Genomic DNA, 18305 nt, shown 5'->3' on the forward strand with positions numbered 1-18305 from the left:
AATGTGGAAAGGAAAAAGAGCTACAAACTGATTATTTCTACTCTTAAAAAAAAAAAACAACACCCTGATTTCATAGAATCATAGAATTGCTCAGGTTGGGAAAGACTTTAAAGATCATTGAGTCCAACCACAACCTAACCATAGTACCCTGACTCTAACAACCCTCCGCTAAATCATGTCCCTGATCACCACATCCAAATGGTTTTTAAACGCATCCAGGGATGGTGACTCAACCACCTCCCTGGGGAGCCTATTCCAGTGCTTAACAACCCTTTCTGTAAAGAAGTTTTTCCTGATACCCAACCTAAACTTACGCTGGTGCAACTTGAGGCCATTTCCCCTCGTCCTGTCCCCAGTGAGAAGAGACCAACCCCGCTCTCACTGTAAGTACCTTTCAGATATTGGAAGAGAGCAATAACGTCTCCGCTCAGCTTCCTTTTCCCCAGAAAATTTGAAAAAAATTGAACAGACAATCCAACCATTTTTAAGCATATTGAAAGTAAATACATGAGAAGTAACAGCTTGTCAGTTTTGTCAGTAACAACCAACACCAGATCAACCTAGATCACTTCTACCAGATGGCAACAAGCTTTGTGAATAGGCTGGAAAAAGTGGGGGTCATAGGGTTACACGTAAGTTGCTCTTAACTGAAAGGAAAAAAGAAGGTCTAGAGAAGTATACAGCATGAGTGCGTAATTGTATTGAAATAATTGGTACTCCTAAGTTGAAAGGATGTATTGAATGGGACTTCACTGAGATCTGTCTTGAATCCAGAGCTATTTGGTATTTCCATCAACATCTTGGATGACTAAACAGAATACACTTATTCGCATGCAAAGGCTGTATCTACAGGCAGAGGCTCCAGCTATGCTGGAGTGCAGCATGACAACGAGAAGGATGCTGGCAAATTGCAAAAGCTGAAATGCCACTAAATAAGGAGAATCAGAAAGCTCTACTCATACAGAGAAATAATCTACTGCACAAATAAGTGCCAGGACAGAAAAGCAGTTCTTCAGAGGAGAGATTACAGATCACACACGCTAAACAGTTAGCAACGTTAGGCTATCTTACATTATGCTGATACTGGAATGCATAAGTGGGGAGATCTTAGATAAGATAATGAAAAAAATCAGTTTAACCTCGCCAGCTGTGGTTGTCTGGTAACTTCTCAGTTCTACACTCCAGGATAGCTGAGATGCAACTCAAAAATAAGAAGCAGTGCACTGAAAATGACAAAAAAGAGTTCTCTGGCCTAAAAAAAGGAGGATGCAGGAAGTATGTACGTACATAAAGGGGAAAGAGAGAACCTGCTTTCCATGTGTAGCAGTTAGGTGAGGTATTAGGAAACTTCCTGCCTGCAAAACCAGTTCAGTAAGGATTGTACACTACTCAGGGAGACAGTGAAATCCCCTCCTTCACCGCAGGTCTTTTAAACATCTTCCTGGAATACAGCAGGGACAGCTGATCTGAGAATGAGATAAGAGGAGGAACTAGACAGCCTTTCAAAATCGCTTCCAGCACTATTTTCTTCATCTGCTATGGCTGTAATTAAGGCAGGGATTATCCTTTGTTCTTTAAGACTGTGCTCTAAATGCTAGTTTAAATGACTGGCCAGGAGAGTAGTCTCAGGATCAGCAGTAAATAAGTAAACCTTCTTGTCTTTCACTCCCATTATGCAAGCACACTGAATAGCTGGTGGCACAGTAACCTGACAGAACACTCGGGCATATTGTGTCCCATATCCTTCAGAAAGTACCTGAGAGCTGAGATCACTGTCTCAATACTAAATATGATTGAAAAAACAAGCTGATGAAAGCCTTCAGAAAGGAAGCGGACCCACTTCAGATAGTGGCACTCCAGAACACTGAGCCAACGGAGTTCATTATTCTGGATGTACTAGGATAGCTTACCACACAGTCTTGCATAGTACTATTAGTACTATTATTCTTCTGCAAATGGTGGTAGAATGATTAAATTCAGTAACCAAGAACCACATCTCCCAGTCAAAACAAACAAAAAAGACAATATAACCATAACAATTCCTCAGATTTCCCAGCTTGCACTTGCTTTCTGTGTGTCCTGCTTCTTTTAATTGAAGAAAAAGAAAATGGCATCTTTATTCTGCCCTCATTCAAATTTAACTAAAATATGATATCCTCCCCTGAAATTAAAGCTATTACGTATCAATATAAAACAGATCCAAATGAGCAGAGTCAGATCCCTGATGTATTTATACTCTAAGAAAATAACATAAATACATCAAAAAAAAAACACTGCATACACTTTTAACACAGTAATCATTTATGACAAAAGGAACTCTTGGAAATGCAGGTATGCTGCTAAAACCCATGTGAATGTTTCTATGGAATGATAAGGCTAAATTAGCACGGTAATTATTACTGGGTGCATTCTATTGCTTTATGTTTTCTACTTTCTAAGGGAGGTTCAGCAACTCATAGATACTGTGTATGGTATATTCTTTTATCTCAGCCATCATCTCTGCAACCTCCCTGTTCAAAAGTTTTCCAGTACGATATACATTTCTGAAATGGATATTAAAGAAACAAAACCAAAAATCATCTTACATGATTAAACATAAACATATGTTATCTTGTGGACAGTATAAATGATTTCACCTATTGAAAGGTTGCCTGTGTGATGTCACTGTTCATGACGTAAAAAATCTGATACAAATAGCACAAAAATGTTAAGGTAAATGTTTTAATAAGAGAAAATTAGTACATTTAGATTTCTCCTGTGCAACCATTTGTATGCAAAAAGTCAGATAACTGCTCTAACTTCACATTACAAATAAAAAAATATAAACGACAAAATATTTGGCAGCAAGGTTTCTGTAATAAAAAGGATGCCTAAATTCTGTGCTTTGGGATTACAGACTCCCTTTAAGAAAATTGTTATGTTCCCTTGTAATAGTTAATATTCTCTGAAGAGGAAATGAAATAATAAATGATATTTCAGAATGCACAGCAGGTTCTCTTCTTACTTTCATTTAGATCCACAACATCTAAGTCATATAATACCCAGGACTTCTGTAAAACAAATAAAAGCAAACATTTAATTAAGATAACTGGAATGCAGTAGTTGAAAAACTTGAATTTTCACATATTTTAATATGTAAAAGACCTAGTGAAGCCACTAGATACGTTTTCCCTTTCCATATTTAAGTAAGAGATTAGAGTTTTCTAATAAATTAAAGGGAGACTGATGCTCCTGCAAGTTACAGCTTGGTGTATTTACATTCTACAGGTGCCTCAAACATCTCTTCTAACTCGGAAGGTGACAGAGGGTGTAATGTCTCCTGAGGAGACACTACAAACCATCATGTAAACCTTTACTTACGTGAATTGTTCAAGATATACCGGTTCTTCTGTTGACTGCACTAATTTTCACAGATTTATTATTAATTACCTTAATCTTTGAAGTATTAGGCATGAGATGCAAAAATCCAATTGAAATGAATGGAGAAATGTAAATGAAGAGTTAGAAAAATTAGAAAAAGGCATAAACTATTATTTGATAAAAAGGATATTGCATTTTGTGAAATTCACTACAGTTGCTGTATTTTCTTAAATCCATTATAAAAAACAGAAATAGCACCAAATGGAAACAACTCAGTCTTTATCGCAATAGAATTATCAACGCAGCTCTCCATCCTGGTAAAACATGTATTTGCGGATTGCAAAAGCAGATTTGAAAACTAAAATCAGCAAAACCAGCACTCTTCCTTTCGGCCATAAACACAACTAGATAATTAGTGCTGACCAGAGAAACAATCAAAACCAGTTGTGCAATACAGTACTAGTAAATGTTGCAACTTTGGACTCTAAGAATATGAACATTGAAACCTGAACTCAAACACAATGACAGAGAGATTCATTGTCACCTGTCTTGAAAAAAATTCTGAACTCTACTTGCCATTCTCGTGTGTGCCTCTTAGCAGGTTAACCAAGTATGCAATAATATACAGAGAAGTTAACAGGTTGTCCAAGGAGGTTGTGGATGCCCCATCCCTGAAGGCATTCAAGGCCAGGCTGGATGTGGCTCTGGGCAGCCTGGTCTGGTGGTTGGCAACCCTGCACATAGCAGGGGGGTTGAAACTCGATGATCATTGTGGTCCTTTTCAACCCAGGCCATTCTATGATTCTATGAAGTGAGTGCAACAACTGGAATCACCACATTCCTCTCTCAACCCAAACCCAACAGTCATAAACTACCATTTCTCACAATACAGAGAAGCTTCCAGAAAGGACAGCTGTCTCAGCTGGAACCCATGATATCCAAAGTGCAGGGAAAAAAGGGAGAAAAAAAGAGTGACATAACGTAGTCCAATGCTACTCATTATTTAAAATCTAGAAATTACACATACAATGCCACAGAATTGTCTAACTGTATCCAGAAAAGTTCACCTAAAATTACTTAGATGAATCTAAATGCAGGGAAAATAAATGTTTCCTAATGTTAAAGTAAGTCTTACGCCCCTTCAGCTGACAATTCTTAACATGACCTAAAATTCTGGAGGAGATGCATGAAATCATTTTTGTTTCTGCTTTGTAAGATGCGTGAATACAAGTAGTGGCCATTAGGACTTGTGCTACATGGAGACAATATTTTATAGTCTTTGAGTAGTGATTGTAAATATAAGGTACGAAATTCTTTCCAAAAGAATCTAACCAACCATACCCTTGTCACCTCAAGAACATGATGTCACTCTGGTTCAGAAATAAGATACTGAGGAAAAAAAAATCTGGAAGATAATGGTGCAAAAAGAAATTTAAAATGCACTTTTGTTGAGACCAAGAAGCAATACTGAGCACTGATTAGTGTGGACATAAGCTGAGGAGGTTTCATTTCACACCTGCTTTTTCTTAAGAAAATAGATCAGTTTAAGTAGTAAGTGTTATAGAAAAATACAGAAAAAAATCTGAACAATTTCAGAATTCATGATGAATTTACTGAACTTCAAAGGAAAGAGGTAATTTTAAGGTGTTATAGGTTATATATAATTTCACAGAATCATAGAATGGTTTGGGGTTGGAAGGATCTCTAAGATCATCTAGTTCCAACACCCTGGCATAGGCAGGGACACCTCCCTCTAGACCAGCTTGCTCAAAGTCCCATGGCCTTGAATGTTTTCATTTCATGCTTTCAGTTAAAGAACAATAGTTTGTATACTACTTGAATGCTTATGATGTTTATTTGCAAATATTTTACTGCTGAATAACACTTTTAGGCAGCCAGTAGACCGTTCATGTGTAGGTACAGCAAGGATCCTTAGCACTATAGGTGATTAATAATGGCAAAACTGACTTGACAACGAAGTTGTTCATGTTGTCTGTAAAATCACTACCTGATAGTACATAACAACAAATTACCCAGGACAGAAAGACAAGAACTACATCTCCACAAATAAAGAAGAGGTAATCATTTGTTTTAATAGACATGTAAACCTTGAAGACTTTAAACATCACTTCAGTTTGATAAGTCTTTCATGCAGGATCTTCATCAAGCAGATAAGGGCTTGGGATTCATTTAAGCAAATGTGCTTCACACACATTTAAGAAGTGCATAATCATAACCTGAAGAGATGCTACAAGTCCTGCATGAAGAGCTGAAGCAATGAGTGCAGTCCCACATAGTGCTGAGAAGAAGCCCTGAAGAGCTGCAGCACCTTCCTCACATGAAATTAAGGAGAGGAGGTATGCAAATTTTGCCCATCTCAGAGAACAAGGCAGGCAACATTCCACACTCAGGTCTCCCTCCTAGCTCACATTTCAGCTCAGCCTAATGAAACTCTTCTCTGCAAAGCAGCCAACAAACAACTGAAAACAGCAGAAAGGTGAAGGGAACCGAAGTGGTATGAAGAAGCTCATGTTTCCATTTCAGCATCATGGACAAAGTGAAATCTTGAAAATAAAGCCAAAGAAATAGATGCTGTTCTACTCCGTAATGATTCTAGTAAGACATTGAAATCTACTGCTAAAATACTGGTTTTTCCTGCTAAATAGCACAGCAGACGTGTCTCACCAAACAGACAGGCATCTGTTTAAGCATTCTAAGCTCCCTGCAGAATCAGTGGAGAAAATTAGACAGGATCAACTACTCCCCACAGCCATCTGGTCTCTTCACCAGCTCTAAGCAGAGGTTGTGTCACTATCTTACAATAGAGACCTATCTCGTAGAGATATTAATTGTGATGACTGGTATACCTCTAATTATTATTTTTTAATCAGGTAAATAAAGCTAAGTTTGTCTACAAAGAGAAACAGCATCAGAAAATAAGGGAAGTTCTTTGAATGGTTTCTAAGGTAATAAATTCCTACAGCTTAATTAAGATCAGCTGCCTGGTCCTTGTTGGAAATCTGTTCAGATTAGCAGTATTAAGCCAAGTTGGATTCACCTACTCTGGTACCAGTTCTTGGTATTTTTATATGTTTTGGAGACACAGTTCACCACTGGTTTGGTAGAATTTTTCTCTATACATTTAAATGCCCCCACCCAGATTGGAGGCAAATCCAGAGTGCTTGCTGGAAGACTACTGGTTTTAGAGAAATAAGCAGAAGAGACTGTAACTGAAGCTACTATTATTTATAACTTCTCTAAATTCTGAGGAATGTATTTTCTCCAAATACAAATTACAATCATACATTATATGTAAATTAATCATACATACGTAGTTAATGACTGCAGTCTTTCTGTCTATATTTAATAGTGATGGTTGACAAAGATTAGCAAAGCATGGCAGAGGACCTTGTGCAATGAGTATCATGGGACTTCTGCACCTGCACAACCAGAAGACAAGAGCTCAATTATTAAGATCAGTCCTACAATTTTCTTGAGTCCTACTTTCTCTGTATTCTGTAATTCTAAGCTTTAAGTTACTTGTTGAAAATACAAGACAGTCCTTTCCCAACAGGGCACAAGCAGTATCAGATGTGCTAGCAGGGAAGGTGATCACTTCTGGAGCTGGGATAGGAGTAGGAGAGGACAAAGAGAAGACTACACTGCTGCAGAACACCTTCTTCAAGAGATGTGAATGAAAGTCTTTATTCCCAAAACCTGCTATTCCACAATGCCTAAGACATGTCTAACCCACCGACAAAGAGTGGGTCTCTATCTCCCTCTCCTGTTAATAACATGTGACTATGACAACATTGTACTACAGTTATTCTACAAACTTAAGAAAAAAACTATGCTTTAAACTCCAACTCTACCGATCATTTGAGTAAAGATTAATATAACTTCAACTCAAAAGCTCTATTTAAGAAAGCAATATTTAAGAAAGGCTGCAAAGTCAAGATCAAAGTCAAGGTTGAGGAAACTGGGCTTGCTTATCTTAGAGAAGAGAAGGCTCTGGGGAGACCTCATTGTGGCCTTCCAGTACTTGAAAGGAGCATATAAACAGGAGGGGGAATGGCTGTTTATGAGGGTGGATAGTGATAGGACAAGAGGGAATGGTTTTAAACTGAGACAGGGGAGGTTTAAGTTAGAAATTAGGAGGAAGTTTTTCACACATAGGGTGTTGAAGAACTGGAACAGGTTGCCCAAGGAGGCTGTGGATGCTCCATCCCTGGAGGCATTCAAGGCCAGGCTGGATGTGGCTCTGGGCAGCCCGATCTAGTGGTTGGCGACCCTGCACATAGCAGGGGGGGTTGAAACTCGATGGTCATTGTGGTCCTTTTCAAACGAGGCCATTCTATGATCCTATGATTCTGTCAGAGTCAGTCTGAAGCAAGTCAACTCTGTTAACTTTACTTCAGTCTCCTTGAACTTATTTAACTTTAATAACATAAAACCAGAAGGGCTGATATACACAGTCCTCTGTTATCAATGGAGAGAGAAAGGCACCTCCAGAACAGAGTTTCATCCTAAGAAGACATGTCTCTTTCCATTGACAACTACAGTTGGTTCCAGACAACTACATCAGCCTAGTTATTTTTGCTGGCTAAGGTTGAGCACTAAGAAGAATCTCTTTCTGCATACTCAAACATTATGATTTAGTTTGATTTACATGGCCTAATTATATGTTACTGTTTCCAGAAGAATGTCTGGCTTATTCAATGTTCAGAACAGATTTTTTTGAATTAAACAAGATTGTATAGTAAAATTAGGCTCTACATTGTTGCAATGCTATGTGAGTTGGTACAATTTATCCTTTTTGCTTTAATGGGTTCCCATGTGTGCAGGGTTCCCATGTGTGCAATGCTGAACATACTACTTAGTGTTAGTAGGAAGTTTGTGAAGATAAAAATCTAAAATAGATCTAAAATACAGCATTAAGAGCATTATGAAAAACCTTACGAAGAATTAATATTCTGTGGTCAGTACAAGATAAATAAAGGACAAATAAAGCCAGGGGCTTCATACATGACTAAGGATAATAAACAAATACTGAATGTGCACTGCTTGAGATAGGGATCTTTTGGATAAACTACAATTCCCAGAACCATGGCAATAATGAATTCTGATTTCCTATGGATCTGTGTCTTGCAGTGAATTAAATTTGGCATCCATTCTGCAAGCTTCAGCTGGAGTGGCCGGTTGAAGCAATTTTCCGTGTCTGTGTAGTTATCTCTGTCTAATGCTGTATGAACGAATGCTGGAGACTTTCTATCTGCGGAGTATTCTGGGACATACTGTGTTATCTCAAAAATCTTGTTGCCTTGGAAGGGAAGTTAAAGAGATCAAGGAAAAGCAGAACTGAGGTCTGCTACTCTCAAATATTCATCTCAAATTACATCCAACTGTTAAACTTTAAATGTTAACTTAAACAATACAAGGAAAGCTCTTAAATGAGTTTTGACTCTACTCTGCTCAGAAGATCCGTATTTATTTAATATAATATTAAAATAATCTTAGCAATTCATCACTTTTGGGAGGTAGACAGAACCTAAGTTTTGGTTAGCTTTACAGCAGTCTTCAGAAGAGACCAAGAACTTCAGTTGTTTGGTTTTTTTCCTTTTGTTGAATACAGTTTCCACCCTTCTGCTCCTAGTTTAGAAAAATCCCAACCACTGCACCCACAAAGAGAAATACAAAAGCTTGTAAGACTTTTTAAAAAGCTAGTTGAGAAGAGTACTGCTTGTCAGCCGTGAATCCAAACCATACTAAAGTGCAAACAGTAACTGCACTCTCGGTGGTAATTTGGGGGGTTTGGTTGTTTTTTGAGGACTGAACCACAGGTACAAATAGTTTACTGGCAACTAGAAACACTGCTAAGAAACAGCTGCCATCAATTAATAAACAAGTTTAGGCCTCTCTGAGACTTGTAAGAATTATGAATTAAAATAAAATGTTATTTGTCAACAGGTCTCAGAAAACCTCTGGGAAAGGCTTTAAGTGCCATTAACATTCATTTCCACTACAGCCCTTCCAATACAATCAAATCAGTTATTATTAACTGTTATGATTGAAAACTGTGAGTTAACTATTCTCAAAATATGGTATAACTCCACAGCTGTTACCAATGTAAGTTCTCAAATAACATCTGATTGTTTTAATGAGACTATCCATGCAATTTAGAGCTGTGGCACTGAGGCTCATCAGAGAATGGTTTTCACAGACTATAAATATCTGAAAAATTAAATACTGCTTCAGTTATCTGAATCACTGAGATACAGAAGTAATCTTCCTCTCTCAAGCCCAATAAAAGTAAGGCCACAAAAGTAGAGATAGTGTCTTACAAAAGTAACATGCTCTGCTGATTTAAATCTATTCTACGAATAGAAAAAGGCAGCACAAAATGATGATAAAACAAATCTACCTTTTACTTCCAATTGGGAATACTCATTTGAACCACAACTTGTTCTAAATCTCAAAAGAATCAGGAAGCTCATTACTTCAGTATGACCTCTATAACTCCAGATGTTGATTTTCCGCATCTACACGTGTTTGCTATTAGAAGTAGTTAATAAAAAAATGCCCATAGTAGATAGTGAGCAAGACTGCATATAAAAAATCCAAAATGTCCTGAGATTAATGTAGCCTACTACAATGCATCTGAAAATGGTTTACTGTCTGCCAGCCTGCCTGCCTGCCTATCTTACTTCTCAATGACGTCAACCTACCTCCAAAAAGTAAGGCCATGCTAGAATTTTCAGGAGAGCTCCTTAAAACAAGTTTCCTCTATGGGACTAGTAAGGCAGTGACAAGCTTCTACCACTGAAGCATCTCATTAGTCTAGGATAGACGGTCCTACTGCAGAAGTAAACGAGATACAACATCCTGCAACCTCAGACACACCTGTCTTGTGCCAAAGCGCTGGGCAATGCTGTATGAACATATCTTACTATTGCATAGTGAACGTGTGACTGAAGTGATCTACACTGGCATCTGTCTTGTCATTTTTTCACAGTTACTAGTCACACTTCCCACCACATTTTTTCTTCTCCACATTTTCATCAGTTACAGGAAGTTAAAATTTAAGTAGTATATTCAGATGTCACAGTTTTATGAACAAGCAAATTATTTTGTTGAACCTGGTAACCACGATGAAACTGTATGATAGATTTTTCTTTTTTTCTCTGAACTCATTCTTCTCAGGCCAGTGGCAGAACCAACGGGGCTGATTCTTGTTTAAATCAACAAATTCTTTTCACTAACAATTGCAAATTATACAACAAAATAATCATAAATGAGGCCCCAATATGGATTGCAAATATTTCTAGAGTGAAATATTGCTACAGACAAACTTACAAAACAAAATTCCCATGGACATATTTTCCAAACACAAATGCATGCATGTAGACTGTACAACTGCATTCTCAAGCAATCCTAATAATTATACTCCGTGCTGAAGTATAATGGTCTAAATTTGTTTGCATGGCCACACTAAAACCCCATGGATTTTCATGAAGATTAGTAGGAATACTAAAGCTCCACTTACAGTAAAATGAATGCAGGCAATCTTGGGAGTGAGAAATACCCAAATACCATTTCTGAATGCTGCAGAGAATTCTCTCAGATCTTACTAAATGCACTGTGCAGAGATTATAGCTTCACAGATATTTATCTTTGCAGCAGCTATGATCATAGCTTTTGGTTTGTAGTTTTCGTGCTTCATATTACAAATCTATTATTTATTTACAGTAGAAAATGTCTTTTTCATTTACAAGAAAAATCATTTATCTTATTTTCAATTTTTTTTCCAGCTATTTAAAGACTTGTCATTGTCCTCCTCATCTAAATGACATTTGGCAGTTAAGTTGCCAAGTTTAACTTCATGCTAAGGGAGCCAAAATCATATATAACAAAAACAAAACAAAATAACCCAACAAACTAAAGTTTATGTTATTGTATGATAGGACAAAACCCTCATTTAGAAGCAGTCCAACCCTCAGCTACTATCCTGACCATCCCCTATGGCTATTTAATGAAAACACTGCAAGTTGTGACTTTGTCAGTAATTTTGCTCATTTATCTTTATTATGACTTCAAGAGTATTCGGAATGGAAGGCTAGTTTCGTATAACTGATATTGGTGATGAATTGCAATGATAATGCACTGCATGAAGAACATCCATTAATGTCTAAAATAATATTCTACTGTCTAAAAATAAATTGTGATGCAAAACATTTTCATAGCTAATTAACAATAATTCAGTCCCACACAAGATTTTTGTATGGAAAAGCTGAGTAGCAAGGACCTTTTTCACCAACACAAGCTAGGTAGTTAAAAATGCTGATTCTGACAGCTACAATATTGATTTTACCACTAATTAACTCAGCTCTTTAGGTTCTAATAACTTGAAAAGCACTAGGGTAAATCAGCCAAACAAACGGCTATGACTTCTGGATGAAACATTTAATTGTTGAACATAAAATGTCTGCTCCTTTCATGAATATGCTGCCTCATAACAGTGTGCATATTCTGAGGAAACTTCAAGAAAAGAAGGAATTATCCTGGCACAGAAATGGAACTATCCTGTAACCACTCAGTATTAACCTTACCTTTGAAGAAAAGAGTGGGAAGGAAGGCCACAAATGCAGCTTTCCTGAGTTTTTACCTTCTCCTTGAACAACGTTGTACCTGTTCTCCTCTTTCTATGATCTCACACAATTCTTTTTCTGTATGTCTCTCCTCGTATGTCTACAGCTATGGGATCCTCCCAAGTATCACTGCATAATGCAAAACCAGCACTAGTTGTGCTTTGCTAAAGCTATCCCATACTTCCACTCCTGAAATCTTCCTTTTAATTTTTTCTCAGCTTACCTTTTCCAGTATTTCCTTAGTCAAAACTGAAAATGCATCCTCAATGTTCACGTTATCTTTGGCACTGGTTTCGAAAAAGGGTATCCCATGCTCCCAAGCAAGCTGGAAGAAAAAACAAGAAACAAGTTGGCAACGGGATGAACAGTCTTCAGGAAAATAGAAAAAAAAATTATTAACACTAATAGCAATAGATGTGTAGGTGATTCTGACAGCTCTTAACGTGTTACATAAACACTGACTAAGAAAACATCAGTTCAGTAAAGTACACTATATTTATCCTCAGTTTATAAATTTCAGATATGCCTTAAATATTTTTATTTAATTTATGTATTTTCAAAACAAGTTTGGGACCTATCCTTACTTTTAGGTAAGAATACATTCTAGTGGATCTCTTCTCAATGTTTTGACTCGTTTAGAAAATGAACTGTTTCCTAGGCAATTATTTACAGGAAATTAACAGAACACTTGCAGAAAAGGACAAGTAAAAATTTGACAAAAAAAACAGAGAAAAACAGGCATGATGGAATGAAAAAAGAGATGCAACTTTTCACCAGGAAGAGAGAAAAGCACAGAGGTAACAAACATGCAAAGAACAGATGTGCGTGTGAAAATATATTATGGTAATAGGTGAATAATGAAAATGCTTAGAGGAAATTGGCAGCATAGATTTTATATTGGCTAATTTTATTTAATTGGCTTGTTTTCGCTCAATTCCAGTGTACCTCTCTTACAGTTGGTTAGATAATATATTGGCATGAAGAAAAAAACACTACAAAAATCACAGCTTTTTAAGGTCTTGAAATTACTTTAATTTATACAGTTAAATACATGGAGAAAAACAGTTGACTGTTGCCTCCCAAGGGAGGAGACCAAGGTGGGAGGAATATCTGTGAGAAAAACCATAATGGGAGAGTCTGTTTATTGCCTTTGCAATAAATCCCCCCTTGGTACACATCTGGAGAAAGCAATCCCAGTGAAGGAAAACGCTCCTACTGCTCATAATGTATACTAACCACTTAATTTGTTTGGAGGGCTCTTCATTAGGATAAAAAGTCTAATGATGCTTGCCCAGAAAAGCTGTGGATGCTCCATCCCTGGAGGTATTTAAGGCCAGGTTGGATGAGGGCACTGGGCAACCAAGTCTGGTGGATGGCAACCCCGCTCATGGCAGGGGGTTGGAATTAGATGGTCTTTAAGGTCTCTACCAGCCTAAGCCATTCTACAATTGCCAGTTATGATTGCTTTCAATGAGCTTCAGAAATAACCTAAAAAAATTTTAAAAATAAACCTGGCACTTTACAAGAATTCAAAAAGAAGATATGAAAGTACAAGAACTTGAGTGTAATATTTTAATTAAAACATTCTAAGGATGATATTAAGGTAGGAAAAAAGCAAGCAAAATGGTTTATTTTCCAAAATATTATAATGAAATATAATTTTGAAAATGAAGAAGCTATCTGATACATTTGTTAAGACAGACTACTTCTAAACTCAAGCTGACTGCAATGAACATCTTATTCTGTCATCAGGTCACTGATGTTGAATAATCTGGGTCCCACCATAGACCTCTGCTGTACTCTGTTCTTTACTAGCCACCAACTAGACACACGACCTTCGATTGCTACCCTTTGCACCAAGTAGTCCAGCCAATTTTCATTCCATCTCGTGGCCCATTTGTCCTGCTCACATTTTCTGGCTTCCAAGTGCAGATGCCACGTGAAAGTGACAAAAGCCTAAATCCAAAATATATTACAAACCACCATTATTCCTATCTTCACACAGTCATTTTCTGGCCTTATAAAAGGCAATCAGGTGGCAAAGCAAAATTTACCCTCTGTTGATTCTGTCAAATCATCTTCTTGTCCTTTAAATGGATGGGAAAGGATTTGATGACATGATCTGTCCATGGACTGAAGGCTGACTGACCATAGTTCTGTGAGCCCTTCTTCTTTCCTTTCTGTTTCAAACGTAGATGTCATACTGGCCTATGTCTAGTTAACAAGCATCATGATTTTTCAAAAATGATTGAGAGGCCTCAATCTTATTGGTCAGCTTCTTCAGCACAACTGGGTGAACTTTATCATGCCCACAGACACACTCAACTTTCCTAAGCACTTTCTAACCCAGTGCTCTCCTGCTGATGGTTGATCTGCTTCCTCCCTAAGCCCCACCAGTACCTGCAGAAGCCTCGGAAGAGGCTCCACATGTAAAGACCAACACAAAAGAAAAAAGGAACATAGAGTACATCAGTCTTCCGATGCTGTCACATACATCTATCAATGCACTCCAATTTTCTCCATCTGTGCATGACGTTGGACAAGGAATATTAATCACAGAATCATGGACTAGTTGACAAGAACCTGTGTGTCCACCTGATTCAACCCCCACTCAAGCTGGGACACTCCAAGCAGATTGCCCAGGACCATATCCAGGCAGCATTTGAGTATCTCGAAGGAGAGAGACTCCAGAAATATATGTATTAATATATGTACTATTTAAATTCACTTTGCAGACTGGTAAATGTTGTGGCAAACAAGTTATCTCCCAATTTGGATAGATGAAAAAAAATAAGAAAATCAGTGTTAATGCAGTTGCAAGTATGAGCACAGCTTTGTCTAATTCACCTCAAAGAAACTGGAAAGGCACATTCAAAGAATTACTATTTTACTTGCCTTTGGGAACATCTTGTGTATACCTGTAAATAAAATACATACACGTACAAACTGAAGGCAATAATACTAGTTGGAAATTTTATTTTATATCATCCTTGAGAACTGTCTGGAGAGCTCATGTGAAATAAGATTATATCTTACTTCCAATAAGAAAATAAATAATGCCATTATCTTTTCCAAAGCAAAGCTTTATTCTAATGTTTTTATCTCAAAATATAATATTTCCTAGTAAAATCCTGCTATGGTTTCTTAGTATAGAATCAGAGAGACGTGTCTGCAATATTCCTAGCTCTGTATCACTGTGGAGTATGTTTTTTCACTCGTACTGTACACGTAATATCAGTTCTAAAGTCAAGCAGACGAAGTTAAGAAAAGGAAAACAGACAAACAACAGCATTTTATTTGACTATTTCTGTTAGAAAGGTGTGACAGGAGGAAAATGGACATATTCTAAAAAGGCGTATAATCTTCAATATTTATACTTATTTTCCAGTAAGTAGTATATATATATATCGATTTGGGGAGAGGGGAGTGGAGGAGCCCAGAAAGGCTGAGTTCACACTTTTCAAGTTATTAATACAAAAAAAATCCTTCACGGTGATAAAATTAAGTATATCAATTTATGAGTAATCAAAATGATGCAATTATTTTTTTTTAAATAATTTCTTTGTTTTAGTTTATATACTGGCACACCATGGCTGCTCTGTTATAACAGATTACTATAGAAATGCCAACATACATAGTAAGATTTCCAGAGAATCCTTTCATCTTCCTTGCAAGACTCTGAGCGGAACAATACTCACAGCTTATACTCACAGGGTACTATGGAATGAATTATTATGTGGCAGAGCTTGCTGTAAACCATTTTTCCTTTTAATATGGATATTTTCATCTTCGGAGTGAGATGGTATTATTAGCTCACTCTCTGCTAATGCAATCCTTCTCCAGCTGTCTCAGTCAGATTCTCTGGCATTTCGAAATCACATTAAAGAACAAAACAGTGCAACTGAGAAGTTGTCTCAGAACACAGGAGAAATCTAGAAAGCAGACTCATTGATAAAGAGGTGAAGGCTTGTTCCTCAAGAAAAAGAAGACTACATAAAGAGAAGCTTTGACTGCATGGTTAAGAATGCATAAAATGTCATTGTTAATACCACATGCAAAACCCTAATACTGCCCTCTTGTGCACATGTGTCCAGTGAGTATTCAGATTTCTGATAGTGTATTCTTTGAGTGCATGTATCTTTCAGCAACCTTTTTTTCCATGTACGCATATACATTACACTTTATGCTACTTTTTAAACTATCTTAATCTGTACTTATATAATCAGAAAGAAATGATCAGCATGCTATTCCTCATAGTAAAGCATGCCTGACTCAACTATCTGCCTGCATACTAGAAGGGCTCATTCCAAGATTATTTTTCCTCTATTTTTCAAAAGAGGCACCACGCCTAGTTATGCATTTTTGTTCCAGTGATGAACAACAGCCTGCATGCCACACTCACAAAGATCTGCATGGCCATCCTGAACATGGCTTGTCTTTCACATTGCTGTCACTACTGCCAAAATGCATCACGCACGGCTCCACTACACTCACACCCATTGGTCTCCATAAACATTCGGCAATTGTCGATGAAAGCCAGCGAGTGCCATTTTCTCCACATGGAGGAATTCAACCTTTGCTTCATAAACACTCCCATGTTAAACGTCATTCTGTCAGACTGCCCCTCTGCTGCCATCTGTCACACGGCAACAAAATGTAATGGAATACTGGTGAGAAGACAACCTCTACTGCCATACCACCAACATCTGCCTCTGGCAATGGGGCCCAGTATAATAAAATAGGAAGCAAACTTCTGGAGCACCACAAACACAATCTACATTGTGACATTTACTCAGTATCACAATTTCTTCCATTGAATGGCTCCTGGACTTCTGCAGGTTTTCAGTGTTGGTAATATTTGTCTTTAAAACAGTACGCCCCACTTAACACTAGTTCTTCCTCTATAGTCGAATCTATACCGTAGTCTCAGCTGTGTAACCTATGGTTTGAACTAGAGGACCAGGATGTCCCCCAGATGTACCTGTCCAGTATTCTTTAGGATTACTTATAGATAATTAAGATCAAAACGTGCAAGCTGCCACACTAGTTCTGTATGGTTAGGCTGCAAAAAAAAAGTCATTGGTGAGTGCCATCAGGTACCATAAAGTGATGCAGAATGTGCAATGTAGTATATGCTGGCACTCCATATTACTACAGCGCTCTGTAAATGCAGATTTTAAAATACTTTACACTATAATTTGAAAAATAATTATAATGCCTGAAACTATTTAAGATCATTTTAACTTTCAAAATAAAAATCAGTATTCTGAAGAGAGCAGCCAAGAGTTATTTAATGCATTTCTGTTCATATGTAAAAAACAAACAAACAAAACCACTGTTCTTTTGGTGCAATTCCTAACAGAATTTTTGGAATTCAGGAGCCTTTTTTCACTGTCAGGGGAACAGCTCATGGTCACACACACTCAGGAGAACCCAAAGAAAGCATCAGTGATCAATGGTACCTTTTCTCCTTTATGCTTTGGAACTACACGTTCTGATTCCTTATCACACTTGTTGCCCAGCAGTACTATGTCCACTTCATCACCTGCTTTCTAAAAGAGGACCAGCATTAATAAGCATCAAGTTAACCAAATAATAATAATAATAATAATAATAAAAAATCAAACAACATAAGCCTTTTACCTTCAACTCACACTAACTGTCAACACAATTCCCTTGAACGTAAAGGCTATGTTTCCCCCTGACCTTTTCATCTGTAGAAATGTTTTTCATCAGTTACCAAGATCCTGAGGAAAATAGTCAGACTGCAAAGAGCAGGAAAAAGCCACTTAAAAGTAAAGGGTATAATTTGGAACACCCTTCATGAGGAATAAAGTATATGGTGCATGGGTTTCATCTTCTGATGAATGCTTGATCTTGATGCTTCAAAGTGACTGGAAATGCTCCAAAGTCACAGACGCTGCCCTCCCTGAAGTAATGAGATTATGGATTAGCATGTTAGTCAGGTCTGCATCCAGCCCTGAAAAGAAAAAACTAAGGAGCTTGCTACACCTGAAAGAATACCTCTCCATACTTCACTTTTGCACACAGACAGCAAAATTACAGTCCGAGTGCTCAATCTCAGCATAACAGTTTGATTATTCCAAGACATTTGCAAGAAGGCAGTGTATTTTTTAATGAAGCAGAGTTTTAAAAACCTCATTGACTTCAAAAGGAGGAAAAATCTAGCTTTTTGACCTTGTCTCCATCCTTCGTTCCACTAATTCAGTTACATACAGGATGACTGTGAAATGCACTGGATGCTTTACATCAGTGTTATTTTAAGATAAGCCATTGTAA

At 37.4% G+C, this 18305-nt stretch overlaps 1 protein-coding gene across 2 annotated transcripts in view; it reads right to left on the reverse strand.

Annotated features, from left to right (window-relative positions):
* Positions 1–2707: 2707 nt before the first annotated feature.
* RAB10L (Ras-related protein Rab-10-like) overlaps positions 2708–18305 on the reverse strand; it is a 31038-nt gene continuing 15440 nt past the window's right edge. Inside the window, exons 4-6 of one of the 2 annotated variants that reach the window (XM_419183.8) lie at positions 17468–17557; positions 12229–12330; positions 2708–3050 (exon numbers count right to left, since the gene is read on the reverse strand). In XM_419183.8, coding sequence (XP_419183.4) covers positions 2976–3050; positions 12229–12330; positions 17468–17557 — 267 coding nt within the window. In that variant the 3' untranslated portion in view covers positions 2708–2975. Of the gene's footprint in view, positions 3051–3232; positions 6801–12228; positions 12331–17467; positions 17558–18305 lie in introns of those variants that run through there. The other variant, XM_015282609.4, reaches the window with a different exon arrangement.

The sequence above is a fragment of the Gallus gallus genome, chromosome 2, assembly GCF_016699485.2.
Source record: "Gallus gallus isolate bGalGal1 chromosome 2, bGalGal1.mat.broiler.GRCg7b, whole genome shotgun sequence".
Classification (NCBI taxonomy): Eukaryota; Metazoa; Chordata; class Aves; order Galliformes; family Phasianidae; genus Gallus; species Gallus gallus.